The sequence below is a fragment of the Centroberyx affinis genome, unplaced genomic scaffold, assembly GCF_046629955.1.
Source record: "Centroberyx affinis isolate AG114_WGS23_722 - 3 ecotype Tasmania unplaced genomic scaffold, CSIRO-AGI_Caff_v1 ptg000198l_1, whole genome shotgun sequence".
In the NCBI taxonomy this organism is placed as follows: Eukaryota; Metazoa; Chordata; class Actinopteri; order Beryciformes; family Berycidae; genus Centroberyx; species Centroberyx affinis.
The window spans coordinates 272072-287752 of NW_027278891.1; the positions used below are offsets into that span (position 1 = coordinate 272072).

Below are 15681 nucleotides of genomic sequence, written 5' to 3' on the forward strand. Positions count from 1 at the left end.
TTCAAAAGCTCTTTGTGGCCGTGAGGCTGTGGCCTCCATAGTGACAGTTAAAGTGAGCCTGCCCGAAGTGATAATGTTGGAATTTGAGCATCTCAACTGACTGTAAATATTCTAACATAGGCTAGTAGAAAATGTAAAGCAGCTTCACAGAAAATGATTGGTACCTAGAAATATATATTCCATCACACACAATCAGCCACCAGGCTTATAAGTAGATGACTGAAACGGTAGTTTAAATACCTTAAATTAGAATAGCTTAAATTTAAATAGCTTGGCGTCATGTTTTCATTCTGCATCACTCACCGCGTGGAGAGTAAACAGCCTGATGGTGCAGATAACAGATACACTGGAGTGCAAAAGTCTCCTAAAGACCGCTGAGGATTTGTTTTGTTTTAAAACGCCATAATGACGTTATTTTGTTCTTGTACAAAGAAATCAAGTTTCAAGTTTATTTTCAATTTACACAAAAAAGCATTGGAATTCTTGATCACGAGCCTCACGTCATTCAGGCAAAAACAAAGGAGACAGCCAGGGTAAAAAGAACGAGGGCACATAAGAAGCAAGATATAGCCTATAAAACAATGTCATCAAAGTGCAATAAAAGCACAGAGACATAAGAATCAAGATAAAAGCATGATGCAAGCGCAATAGTCGCTGTAGTAAAGTGCAGTAGTGCTACACTACTCGCTTAAAAACCGGACAGCCCCAGGGTAAAAAAAACCCCTCTTTATAAGCATATAGATCTTGCCCTTCAAGTGTTTTATTAAGAATAAAAATGTATGTTTGTGCTTAAATTAATTGGTCCGCCTGTTTTGTTGTAGCGGCACCTGTCTTGTGTAATGCATCTTCCCAAGCGAAAGGGGGCGACATCTGTGATTCACGTTAAACTGCTTTGTGGCTGTTATTGACTGGTCACGGTGCGCAGTATCAAATCTCTATATACCATGGATGGGTCTTTCGTACACGTTCATTACATGTGGTATTGTTTGCAGATCTGTGATAAACAACTGCGCCCTGTTTTTAGCACAGCCTACAGGACCTAGCCTGCTGAAGTGCAGGTTGTGTCCCGTCTTCTCCATCACATGCACCGCAAATCATTTATGAAGACTGGCTCAAGCGAATAGATGAACTGTGTTTAATGTTATAAATGATATTTCCGTGGGTCCAGTTTGAATAGAGAATCAAGCGGCTTGTTTGTCCGTCGGGTGGAAAACCGATATAACCCCTGTCCTGCTGCCGCCGGACAGTCTAAAGTTCATACTAGGCTTCTTCAATGCAGGTAGAGTTGATGTAACGTTGTTATTTATTTGTTTGTCTATTCATTGGCAAAACTGGAGTATTTATGACAAAGCATAGTGAGCGTACTGTGGACTGTAGTTGGCTGTTTGTTATTGCTGGCCTCTCTGAGCTGACAGTACTTCCGCATAGGCTGCATTCTCTCTCTCTCTCTCTCTCTCTCTCTCTCTCTCTCTCTCTCTCTCTCTCTCTCTCTCTCTCTCTCTCTCTCTCTCTCTCTCTCTCTCTCTCTCTCTCTCTCTCTCTCTCTCCCCCCTAGTAATAACACTCTTATATTATATCCTATATTTCAAATCTCAAACCCCTAGGCTGAGAGAAAATATAGTGGCCACGTTTCAATGGCACTTTCTCCAACTGTCTGCTGTCTCAACAATGGACTGTGGATATCCTGAAGCACGAGCTGAAGAATGGCAAGGCTGAGGCGCAGATCTTGCATCACATTAATTGTTTTGGTGCTGCTCGTGCTCATCGTAACAGTTGTTTTGAAGTCGTTTGCGCCAGAGGATTCTCCGTTCGGCAGCCCCGTCGGTCTCGAGCTGTTCCCGGACAACAGAGGAGGTGGAAAGAATGACATTAAAGTTCAGAAAGACAACAAAGCTGACAGTAAACCAGACCAGACCAACATGGACGACTCCGCTCAGGCAGAGAAGGATGCAAAACTGGAAGCGACGCTGAGGAAGTTCTCTCCTCCCAACTACAACCTCCACGCCTTCTACTACACGTGGTTTGGAAACCCGCAGTTTGATGGCAAGTACATTCACTGGGACCACCCGCAGCTGCCACACTGGGACCTCAAGGTGGCCCAGGGGTATCCACAGGGGAGACACAGCCCGCCCGATGACATCGGGGCCAACTTCTACCCAGCTTTAGGGGCTTACAGTTCCAGGGATCCGTCCGTTATAGAGGCTCATATGCAGCAGCTGCGCACAGCAGCCATTGGTAAGGCAGGAATTAAACTTGACCGCATTAACCCAAACTTGACCCCAGGGCTGGGCGATGATTCAATATTATCGTTTATTATCGCCTTTCAGTGGAATCGTATCGTGATCATAGGTGACATCGTGATACACAATTCAGTTGTAAATTTATGCTAATAAGGAAATTATACTCCAAAATTGACCAAATGAGGTATGGAATATTTTAAGAAATATTTGAAAATGTTTTGTTTGACTTCACACTTACCATGCAGTTCAATGTGATGGACATCAATTTGATTATCATGTGTTTTACATATGTAAGCCACATTGTGATATATATTTATATCTAAAAAATAATCCTTATGATTATTGTGATATTAATTTCAACAATATCACCCAGCCTTACTTTACCTGCACCTGAGTGTTCTCCCATTCATGTTTGAGGCTTTTAGTTTAACTGTAACTGTATTTATTCTCAGGTGTCATTGCTGTTTCCTGGTACCCTCCTGATATGAAGGATGACAATGGAGAGCCAACAGATGACATTGTGCCTTTGCTGCTGGAGGTGGCACATAAATACCACATAAAGGTCCGTATGATGATGGCAGTGAGTCTAGTCTGATAGCCATTTGTTTCATAATGATCAACTGACAAAATGCTCAAAGTATCCTATCGTTAAAAAAGATTCATGATATTCTGGAAACATGAATGTAAAGCACAAGGTTTTGTCTTGCCACTGAGCAGTCTTTTCATTATCGTAATCAGACATCTCTTTATGTTCCCATTGTTGATGTTTTAAGTACAGGTGGCATTTCACATCGAACCATACAAAGGAAGAGATGAGACGACTATGTTCACTAATGTCAAGTACATCATTGAAAAGTGAGTAATGCAGTGTTTCATCAGTGTTTCATTTTCCTGTGTTGTCGCTCCAATATCAAGACAATCAATATAGTATCTGTGGAACACAAAGGCGCCAATCAGTCTTGAACAATCAACCCTATTGATTCAGATCAAAAGCAGTGATGATGATGCCTCTTTCAGCTTTTTTTTTTTATTCCTGTGACGTTATTAATTCCTTTCTTTGCTTGTTTATGTGATAACTGCTCTCCTCAGATACGGAGAGCACCCTGCCTTCTTCAAGTACAGGACAAACACTGGAAAGCTTCTTCCGTTGTTCTATGTGTACGACTCGTATCTGCTGAACTCGGAGCAGTGGGCCAAACTGCTAAAACACACAGAGAGCAGCAGCATCAGGGACACCCCGTACGATGCCATCTTCATCGCCCTGCTGGTTGAGGAGAAGCACAAGAGGGATATCGTGACTGCTGGTTTTGATGGTCTCTATACTTACTTTGCCACTAATGGGTTTTCCTATGGGTCCACTCATCGCAATTGGGAATCTATTAAAGCTTTCTGCGAGGATAACAACCTGATGTTCATTCCCAGTGTGGGCCCAGGGTATATTGACACAAGTATTCGGCCCTGGAACTTCCAAAACACTCGAAACCGCATCAACGGGAAATACTATGAGACGTCGCTGAGTGCTGCCTTACAGGCTAGGCCTGATTTCATCTCTATAACATCTTTTAATGAATGGCATGAGGGGACTCAGATCGAAATGGCAGTTCCCAAAACAAGCCAGACTGTTTATCTAGACTACTTGCCCAACAAGCCAGCAGTCTATCTGGAGATAACTCGCAAATGGGCTGCAATATTTGGTGGTGAGCGCAGGAGATGGCAAGAGTGAACTGATAAAGGACCCTAGCAAACATTTACAGATGGGTGAAAACATTTTACATGAAATGTGAATAAAGCTGTAGTCGCAGAATGCACAAGAAAGTATGCAAATGATTGTATGGGAAAAGCCAAAGGAATTGCAAAGCCTAACACAAGTGAAGTACCACATTATTTTAATTCTGGCTGTGGTGACGTCTATCTATTTTTTAATACTTGAATGAGCTATTAATTTAATTGATGTCCTACTACTTCTTGTTTACACAGCACGGTGCATTTTTTGGATCATACTATAATAAGCAGGTTTTATCACTCTTATACATAATTGTCAACATCGAACCTAAACTGTGCATGGGCATGATTTGCCTTTATGTAATTTGTGAATCCATTAAGCCACAATAATCAATAAAGTGTATCCTGTATAAGGAAAGAAACAAGAAAACAAAACAATCTTCTTCCACTCAGCCTTCTTTCAAAAGCGGACTACAAACAGTCACAACATACATCTTGATTTCTGAAAGGCATCAGCCAGCCGAGCGTCTTCAGATGAATCATTCAGCCTAAACATCATCGCAGTGATGATGGAAAGCAGGCAGCATTTACACTCAGATTACCCACCTTTTTATTTGTGGAATAGCTCACCTACCCTTTTCTGTCCCGCCACCAAGGCACATGTACCATGTTGTCATGGTGACGTCTGTCTGTCTGTGTATAGACACATTGTTGTAAACACAATAACTCAAGAACACATGATAGAAACTTCATACTTACACCACAGGTTTCCCCTATAGAGCAGATGATCTGATTAGATTTGCGAGCACCTTGTTGCATAAATTTACATATTAATGATTTTCTTGAAACTACTACAAGGTGCAGAGTTCATAATATCTCCCATGTGTTATGTGAAGACAAGTATGTTAATAGAAATATTTGCTAATCAGTGCCTTCATTGTTTAATTAGTGGACTCATTAGCATAACTGGTTATATTTAATATATATGGTGATTTTGGTGGGATATCAAGCAGCTCAAACGCCTCTTGTTATTTGTGGAATAGCTTGCCCACCTCTGGCATAAATCTTTTCCATGAAATTCATAGCAGCCTATACACATAACTGACATCATTTACAAGAAAACACGGTATTTTAAGAGGAGAAATCATAAATTATCTGGAAGTAATTGATTTTTGTTTTATACTGGTGCTTGTGATGCCTTACAGTCATCGCCAGCTGGAGGTCATAGTTCACCCACCTTTTGATTTACGACTACATCACTAAGGCACCACTGTCTAAAAACCTGCCTACTGATGATATATTTGGACAAACCCAGTCGTTAGGCCAAGTGGAGGAAACAAAAAACCTTTGACACCTGCTTTCTCAACACAGAGATGATTCTCCTCATTGTTTTTTCGTTTTTATGTAGATCAGAACCTGCACTTGATGATTAAAGTCTAATGTTAGATCATTAATGCATTAAAGCTGAATCTCAGCATCCCACACACTGACGCTCCACTACAGCCCGCAGCTGCATTGACGGTAAACAGAGCAAGGTAGCGCATGGGCAGCCAGTAGGGAATTATTCCACATCGCATCACATCCCTGAGCATACATGGCGTCCTCACACACCAAACGATGAATTTAGTCTGCAGGGTGAGAGGGTAGCCGCCAATTTTGCAGCCATTATTCTTTGCGTCGGTGTGCAGCAGGGAAGATTAAGCCCACATTGCTACAGTAGGTATCATTTTCGGGATCAGGACGATGGATGTGGGTTCATCCGGATCTATTTCTGCAAATACGGCGGACCGGCGCAAATATTTATTCCATACACATCCTTCATATGTTCTGTACGTTGCAAGGTGTCTTTGAAAGGGGTAAGGACCTCAAGAGGAAATGAGAAGAAAGGTCTATTTTGATTCACGCCTGTCGAGATGGTGAGTGAAATGCATGGTTATTTTCCCCTGCACCCCATGGCAGAGCGGTGGTACCTTCTTTTCAAGGCAAATCCTCGCACGCTAATTAGAAATGATCTCTACAGGGGGAAAATGTTACAATGAATTCACTGACCTGTGTTTTTTCATTTTCTTTGGGCTATTCATTTTTGCATAATAGAGATTTCACTGTACAGTTTTTTCCTTTGGGCATCATGAAGGTTTTTCCCCCCCATCGTTTATTTATTACCATTTTTTTTTCCAAATCGTGGATAACAGTCCTGACTGTGTTTTCATCGCAAAGACATTTTTTCAGCACTGTCCACTTGGCTATTATTTATATTGTGCGCGTTTTTGGTGCGCAAAAGGCTGTTGTTTTAGGGAACACAGTCACTGTGCCTGTGCATCTCCAGTATTCTCATCAACTTCAATGCAGCACCTATCACGCCGAATGACAACCATTTTAAATAGTGCCTTGGCTAGCATCACGTTTTAAAATGACCTTCAGTGCTGAGTGGCTGAAAATTCACTCTCACCTTGGACGGATTGCCCTTTTATAAGCCCTGCCTGCCTGCATGGCCTTCCTGGCAGAATACAGATAAACCACAGTGGAAATGTGAAATTATCTAATTTTATCTTAGCCTAGACACAAACGAGCGGTTTCCAGTCTGGCATTTGCTCCATACCTATTATTAAAACCACGTCAAGCACCACGCATCTCTGTGACTGATGCTACCAAAATCTGTGGTTGCGTTTTTTTCCCCCAGTCATTTCAAACGTAGTCCCGATGCAGACTACTCACCCATGCGGTGCTCTTTCCTTGTCCCAAATACATCACAATGCATTTGACAAAAACCCTGCTTATGTTATTTCAACATCTGAATGAATGCTTGTGCCGCACACGTGTCTCATTCTGGTCTCATTTACTGGTAGATACAATTCGGAGAAAATTATAAGGGAAAGAGAGAGTGAAGAAGAGCAGTGAACCACACTACACCCTCATATGATATGCTCTGACCTCAGCATGATCACCATGGAGACACTATAACTTTACCATATGCTGCATATTTCATAAGTCTGACTTTGATCTCTGCATTACAATGCAGCCTTTCTACATCTAAATTTCGTATTCTGCATCACACCAATTGCATATGAAGGTATATGCATGGGCCGCATCTTCTGTAAAGCAAGGAGCTTATCACTGCTTATCACTGCTGCTAACACAAAGTGTGTTTCAGCAGTGTAAGAGGATTTGCCTACATGAAAATGTATTGATACCGTAAGCCTTTAAAAGGAGTTAGATTCATCTGGCACTGGTTCATGTGGCTTATGAACACAGATCTCTGCACCTCAGTCACAGCTGTTTGCATGGACGGAGAAGATGAAACGGGGCTGTCAGACATAAGGCCAATTGTTCTCTCTAAGTCATGGCATATTGGACAGATGGCGTAAGGAGAATCAGCGGTCGAGATGGTGTTATTGATTTAAGGCTGTTTCGGTGATATATGGAATGACAAACGGCCTCTCAAGGTCTATCTCTCCACTTGGCATCTCGGTCTGCTTGTATGGCCTCTTTATGCAACATGCAGGTGTGTTTGAGCCCAAGAGAGCCAGAGAATCAGGGGGCCATTCTGCTCTCTTCAGCCTTAAGATGGCAGCATTCTCTTACTATATGTGTGTGTCAAAAAATAATAGTAACTGACATCTTACATCCATGCTTAACTGGCAAGTTTGAGATAATTTGTGTGTCTTTATTGTACATGTCAGCTAAAGATTTCCTTATGGAGATATATATTCAAGCGATACACTTTATCAGAGCATTGAATTGTTTTTCTTCACATGTTGATTGCCTGTAACATCTACACACAAGCACCGCATTTGTGTCCTGTGGATTTGGTTGTATGATGGTGGTGGTTTGTCAAATTTTCCTGCTTTCTACCGTAATTGACTCTCTCTCTTTCTCTCTCTCTTCTAATGTAAAGGAGGCATCATTGAGAAGAGCCATATGTTCAAGATCAGACACACTTCATTAGACGATTAAGGATCCTTACTGTTCTGCTTAAGAGCAAAGTGGCATCTCTCATAAGAGCTGTGACCTGCAATGTTTTTCTATGAACGCTGAATCACTGAGAAGAGTGATCCCACTGTCGACCCAATGTAGGACCGGCTCCCTCAGAATCCCACAACCTCTACTCTTGCTTGGATTTCAGCACACAGTCAAATCCACCAGGTCTGTACTGTTATTATTATGTGCACGAGGATGACAGCATATTTTTTCCTTTATTAGTATCGATCCAGTGACAGTGGTGGGTGCCTTTTTCACAGCGGTGTATGAATTCCTCGATTATAACAAGAGCAGAGCACATCATGTTCATAATGCAGAGGATCCACTGCACACAAGCACAAACTATATTTACTCACAGTGCGAAATACGCTCTGACTCCATGATCCGGTGTGATAAAAACCTAATGTGTGAGGCCATGATGTGATTAGGTAATTATTCTGCATGTCATCTCCTGTAGATCTGATCTCACTCATGATTTGATGTACTTTTATTTGATTCTCTTTCATCATTTGCAGGACAGAGTATGCCATCTGCACCTTTCCACAGAATTCTACGACCCCTTCTGCTCGGCACTTTTATACTGGGATGCTTTGTGACTCTGTTTTTGATGTATTTTAAACCATCTACCAGCTGGCTATCAGGTCCTGTAGAGTCAACAGCGTCCACAGACCGGGTCAAGAACCTCTTCTCCACCAAGAGCGATAAAAACCTGACCACTGTGCTGGTCTGGCTCTGGCCCTTCGGACAAACCTATGACCTGAGCGTCTGCAGCTCTCTCTTCAACATCGAGGGCTGCTTCATCACAGCGGACAGGAACCTCTACAACAAGTCCGATGGGGTCGTCATCCACCACAGAGACATCTGCACCGACCTGTCCAACCTGCCCCCGCTTCAGCGCCCGTCCTTCCAGAAGTGGATATGGATGAACTTGGAGTCGCCGTCCCACTCCTCCCAGCTCCCCGGCATCGAGAACATGTTCAATCTGACTCTCAATTACCGTCAGGATGCTGACATTGAAGTGCCTTATGGGTCCATCGTAGCAGCGGAGGGCGAGGAGGACTTTGTTCCGCCCAGCAAAAGCAAGCTGATCTGTTGGATTGTGAGCAACTGGAACCCGGACCACGTGCGGGTGAAATACTACAATGAGCTGTACAAACACATTGAGGTTCACGCGTACGGACAAGCCTTCGGGGAGTACATCTCTGACCAAGACTACTTCCCCACCATCGCCAGCTGTAAGTTCTACCTGGCGTTTGAGAACTCCATTCACAAGGACTACATTACTGAAAAACTGTATAACCCGCTCTCTGTGGGGACAGTGCCGGTGGTTCTTGGCCCAAACAGGCAGAACTACGAGAACTTTGTCCAGGGAGACGCATTCATCCACGTGGACGACTTCACCTCGCCGAAGGAGCTGGCCGACTACCTGCTGCTCTTGGACAAAAACGAGGAATTGTACCTCAGGTACTTTGAGTGGCGGCGGCACTTTAAAGTCAAGAAGGCCTATTTCTGGGCAGAGCACACATGCCTGGCTTGTGATTACCTGCGTAGGCACAAGGAGTACAAGGCGTTCAATAACCTTGACAAATGGTACTGGGGTGGATAGTGCTTTGAAGGGCTATGCAGTGCTTGTTTTGTTGTTGAAGGCAGTGCTTTAAGATTTTTGTCCTTCATTCAACGTGAAGGTTCGTCACTGTCTGTACAGTGCTCCTGAATGATGTTTTTCTATTGGTTCAGTGGCCCAAATGAGACATCCATTTTGTCTTTTTTGTTTTTTTGCAAGCCAGTTTTCCTAAGCCTTACTTTGCCTTTTGCTTATTGTTATTCATTTATGATTTGTATTTATTTTTTATCAACTCCAAATGCACTACATTTTTGTTACGTCATTTCAAATCATGTTTTGCACTTCATCTCTAACATGACCACATTTGCTGCTATTTATTACTTTTTTTTTCTATTATTAGTATGCATGCTTGACTGGATGTATGTACCTGTACAGCAGGTAACATTCATAATGCATCATTTTTTCTTCTAAACATCACACATTTATGTCATTTTTCTGAAGTGGACACACAGTGGACATTAAAACAGTGTTGGTTGAAGAAGAGAATGACATAGTAATTGTTTCAATGAAAATATTTATGTAATATTTATTCAAGTGAGGCATTATATGATAAAAACAATCTCATCTGTGATAGTGATGCAGTCACCTATGCAGTGTTTACTGAACTCAAATGTGAAAGTAGTTCAATTGTGTCATCTACTGTAAAATGTACATATTGTGTATTTTTGGAATTATCAAGTTGTCTTTTTTTCCCATATTTTTTGTAAGTTTGAATTTGCACTGCAAATCCAACTGTTACTTATCTTTACATATGTACAGTAAGACAGACAGGCATCATATTATCTGGTTGTAGAAGGCGCAGGGTAGACACTATTCTAGAAGTCTCCGACTCCAGATGTGACTCTGCTTTGTGAGAGAAACATTACGGTTTTAGTCATGTTGGGCATTATCACATGTAATGTGTTGCAGTTCAGTTGGATTCCATGTGGATGATGAAAGTACAGTGCAGTACCAATGTTCTACAATATGAAACTCCCCCACACCTCATTATGTTGCAGTCTGATTCGATCTATAAAAGTCTCATAGGTTCTATAATGAATACAGCGATGATAAGAGCACAAGTCGAACATACATGATAACAAATCCTTTGATTATAGGAATTTCTGTGTGTACTGTACTCCCATCCCACGATACGATCTTAAATATTTATATTCATATTTTCAATCATTTCAAGCAAATGTTATCATATGGGTGAAATGAGTGTGAACTGAGAAGAAATAAGACAGGCTGAGATCTGCCCACATATTTGAGACCTGTTAAGAAAATGTGTAAGATGTGAAAATTGGCATTAACGATTATTATGAGATTATCCATATTTCAGTCCTTGAATCATCACATTGCAGTGTTGTTTGGGGAGGTACAGGCTGTATGTGAAAGATATATTTATGGGTTTTTGTTTACGTTCTGGATTTATGTTTACAGTTGTGTGGCTTGTCAGCCAACCTACACCACGCTGTAAAAGGACTGTTCATTGTATGCAGATATCACATCACCTTTAATGTTGTTAGAACAGCTTATCCACTGAACAATGCATCTTAACAGCACTCAGCAGCTATTGACACGATGGTTGAGTCTTACAGCAAGTACTGTGCTAAACCATGTCAACATTTTATGCAAGATGAGCCAGTGGCTCCTTGGTCAAAGTACTCAAACATTTTTCAGGTTATTATCATTTTGATATTTCTTCACTGTCAAAGGGACCACTGATGTAAATTAGGATGAATTCAATTATTTTTCTTATGGAATATGGCTATGGTTCCAACAACCATAATGAATCCTGTATATAAGACTTCATCATCTGAAACAAACTAGCCCACTAACATGGATCATTCCTGTGTGTATCATCAGATTGAGGGAACTCCCTGAGCGTTCGCATCTATGGGACAAAAAACAATGTGTTGTATATATTTTTAATGTTAAAATCTCTTTCTAACATGCAAGTGTTGTCAGGCAGTGAATGTGATTTCACTGTACCTTTGTTGAGTAATGTTGGTGCTTCAAAAGGCTGTGAATGAAGGCAATAGAAGAGAGACACTTTAACAGGAGAGCCACTGTCGAAGACAATGGTTTCAGTGTTGTGAGGTGGACGTTTTCCTCAAGTGAGACAATTTTACGCAGAAGAATACAGACAGTTTTTTGGATTAGGCGGTAATCCTGTTGGCATGACCTAATTGCAGAAGTCTTGCTGAAATGCAGCAGAGATATAGCACTTTTATTCATGTGGAAATGTGTGACTCACTGTGCTGGTGGCTGTCTCAGATGGAGCTATTGTGAGTTCATAAACTGTCATCCAAGACCTAGGCTGTCCCAGAGAATAACTATGAAACTGCCAGCTACGGTTTCATATTGTACAGTCCAATCTCATGTATGAAAAACAAAGGTTTCTTGTTCAATGTGGTTGGTGACTTTAAGGAACAAAAGATTTGTTTTCGTGTTGTCGAAACTCTCTCTCTCTCTCTCATCCTCTCTCTCTCTTTCTCTCTCTGTCTTCTTTTTTTTGCACAAAAACAAACATGACGAGCTCTCACTCCTCTGTCCCTCTGTCTGTGAGTGTGTTACAGTAACAGAGATTGAATCAGGATGTCTCTGGATACTGTTTGACCTGGCACTAACATTTGCTAGTGTCCTTAAAAAACACTGTACCGAGTGGATTGAAATCTTCATGTGTGGTTGAACATGAAAATTTCTCAAGCAATGCTCATTTTCTGCCAGTTCACTGAACCAATCGGTGAATCAATCAGTACAAGTTTTTTGCCAAATCATTGTATTTTGCCAAATGTTGTGTTTAACTGTAGATGTCTGATAGTGTCAAAGAAAATAAAGATATGGACAAATGAGCAAATATGATTGAAGCACACAACATTTTTTCATAATGTGAAGAGATGTCTGGTAATTTGGTTCATTTCACATCCTAATTCATTTCTGCCAACACAATAACAATAAAAAACAGATTTCATTTCTCATTAGCTTCAAATTTGGAAACATTTCCAATATTTTATAGGAATCTTAAAGCTTGGGATGTTCAGGTTAGACACAGTGCGTTGGTCCTGACACATTTTAGCTAATGTCACCTATTATAGTGTTCTGACATCTATAGCAGATGTAATTTCCACACTTGTTGCCCACTCTGTTCTACAGTGCCATGCAATGCAGGCAGAGGTATAAATAGGGGTCCAAAAGCCCTGATAAGTGATTGATGAGAGCGAGGAGAGTGTGTGGTGGTTGGTTACGCCTCGATCCTCTAGCTGTTGTTAGTTACACCATATCCTCACTAGCACTCTGGTATTTGCAGACATCGCCTTCACCGCGCAGAGTTGACACGGGTCAGGCCAGTGCCAGAGCGTGTGATAAGTGTGTGTCGCCGGGAACAGCGGTGTAAATAATCCATCAATGTCAGTTGGGGATTAATGTGAAAGTTCAGGCGATGTGCTCAAAACTCGGAGGAGGAGTTCACTGTCCTCAGCAATAGATTTGATATTTGCCTGGTTAAATAATGCAGTGAATGAATTCTGTTGCTTAATTCATTACACAAATATCACTCTAGATTCCTTGGACACATTTATTGACTATGCCTGGTTTTTACCGTATTGTATCTACACATAATTCTCAGAGAACACTAAATGTGAGCAGCAGCACTGTAATGTTCTCAACATAGATTGTGCAAATATTTCATAAAACATCCTCTCTCCATTTAAATTCTGCCCCCTCGACCCTGGCAGACAGTTCATCAGAGAAAGAGCCATCATCCAGATGAAATTCCTACCATACCGGCCGCTGCTGGAGCACGATGGGGGCCGTTGCTTTTGGGATGCATCCGAGAATCTGGAATCTTTTCATAGTGAACTGCAGCTTGTTTATTTGTGCTGCAATATCTGTGTAACGGGAAGTGTTTTAGCACAAGGCACTGGAGAGTGAAGCTATTATTCCTGGGAAAGTATCTGCGCTGTCGTCACAGCTGAGGCTCAAAGCTAGAGAAAAAGGCATTGTTGGAAAAGGCACTCAGGCTCTTCTTTGGGTTGTGAAACTGTTTGAGGCTCACCAAAGATTGTGCTTTCTTCTACCAGGTGGGTTTGCATTTCCATCTCTTCTTTTCAAATGTTGTCTAGGTTTTGCAGGCTGTGAATAATTGATTCTTATAGGAATACATTACTGATTAAGATTAGATTTGGAATATGCTGCTGATGGCAAATCTGCGCTCCCACACACTGCTGTCATCAAAAGGTGATCACCAGCTTTGTCTACACTCGGCTTATCCGAATAGCACGAAATCTGTTAAAGGAGGAGAGTGTGAGGAATTGAAGCGAACATTTTAATGGGGTCTGCATTCCGAGGAGTAGACAACTTTCTCTCCTCTTTAGCAGTGGAGATCATATGTCTGGCTCTCTGACAGGTCTCATCACCCACTCATACCATGACTCACTTGGTGAGCATTGGGGTTGTGGATGGGGGTGGCAGCATTACCCAGGCACTCAGTTCCTCCCTGAAGGGGTGTAAGGTTTTGCGAGATCATAGACTTAGTGATTGTACCTCCTTGTCCCCTGGCAACCCCCTATGTGGCTATCCTGTTCTGTCTGAACGCTCTGCTGAAAGCAAGCTCTCCAGGAGTTTAGAGGCCTGCTCAAAGGGACAGGTCTGTGTGAGTCCTCTCATTAACTACTAGAGCAGCCCCTCGTCTCAACCTAATGGATCCCACTTATCCTGTCATCACCATGCCAACCAGCTGTCAACTCTGGTGCGGCAAGGCTTTTGTGCTTCAGAGGGAAGCGACTGTGTAGCGTTGATCCTTCTCAGTCTACAACGAGTCGCCACCTCAAAGGAGCCACCAAAGTAAATGTATCTGTTCTTCTCTGAGATCATTTGATTAAAGAAAAAAAAACAGCCACTGACACCTTGTTGTAAAGAATGAATGCATTAAGATAAGAGGACACCCGAGTCCAGGTCAGATAAAGGCCTATTTATTGGGGCTAGACGGGCGGCATACGAAATCTGTTGGCAGCTGCCCACTAGTTGACTTCAGGGGATTAAGCAGGCAAAGGAATATGCAAGATCAGCAAGCTTTTTGCTCTGCAGAGCTGGCACAGTCTGGTGCCCATCTAGAAGTTCATAATCTAAGAGACAAAGACCACCAGTGGCCCTGCTATCTATCAGATCCTGTACACGTTAGACTGGAGAGGTTATTGTAAATTCACAAACACACACGCACAAATGCATACACACACATATTAATACTCATAATGTATAATTACAATAATCCCTGCTTTAACATTGCCAGTAGCAACACGCTATGCCTGAATGTTAATATACAAGTTGTTTTTCATGACTTTCATATTGTGCCTTTTTGTTTGCTGGTGAATATAGGTCACCTCCACATTGCCTTATTGTCACATGAGAGACATTCAGTGCAGCACCCACCATTGCAACAAAGATCAGAAGCTTTTGAGAGGCAATGACTATAATTTCCCCATGCAACTGGGTCCGGGTTTATTTCAGGTCTGGCTTTTTGATTTGCAGCTGCTGATCTGGACACCAACAGTGACCGATACAATGCTGCAGTAACTTAATCCAGTGCGGTGGATAACTCTGTGCAATCCAATGGATCCACCTACTTACCGAGAAGTAAATAACACTTCAAGGATAGCATGGTTTCAGATCAAAATTGTTTTCCAAAACTTCTCCTGCACCTAAATTCCTGACCTGATATGGTTATTTTGAGCCAAAAGCCTTACATAACGCGCAGCAATGGGTTCACATGAAAGCAGTTTGCAGTTCAAAAATAACACAGCCTTGCATTATCCCTCAGAGGTTTATAGATGCCACCTCCATACACAGAACAGACCCGAGATCCAACATTATGAGCCAATACAGAGGTGGAGATTAACTTGAAATAATTACATTGTAATTATAAGAGTGTAGTTTCTTCACATGTAAGAGAACTGAACTGGATCCAGAGAAAAAAACAGTGGGGAAATGAGTCTATCTAGCCAGAGTTGCATTCCTTTCAGCCTCATCCCAGTCCCTGACCTTCCTGTGTGTGTGTATGGAGGATTAGGCCTCTGTGGTGGGCTGGTGGTCCTCCCAGGCTATTTTTATAAAGATGTCCGCCTCCTGATCCTTTTG

General features: G+C 42.0%; 2 protein-coding genes across 2 annotated transcripts; both read left to right on the forward strand.

The window, feature by feature from the left end:
- Positions 1-1064: 1064 nt before the first annotated feature.
- Positions 1065-4358, forward strand: manea (mannosidase, endo-alpha). The gene is made up of 5 exons (XM_071538652.1): positions 1065-1279; positions 1605-2235; positions 2693-2802; positions 3019-3095; positions 3330-4358. Exons 2-5 carry the CDS (start codon positions 1704-1706, stop codon positions 3961-3963), a joined length of 1353 nt encoding a protein of 450 aa, XP_071394753.1. The 5' UTR covers positions 1065-1279; positions 1605-1703; the 3' UTR covers positions 3964-4358.
- Positions 4359-5868: 1510 nt separating this feature from the next.
- On the forward strand, positions 5869-9546 carry fut9a (fucosyltransferase 9a). Its single transcript, XM_071538640.1, has 2 exons — positions 5869-5878; positions 8456-9546. The coding sequence occupies exon 2, from the start codon at positions 8464-8466 to the stop codon at positions 9544-9546; it is 1083 nt and encodes a 360-aa protein (XP_071394741.1). The 5' UTR covers positions 5869-5878; positions 8456-8463.
- The last annotated feature ends 6135 nt before the right edge of the window (positions 9547-15681 follow it).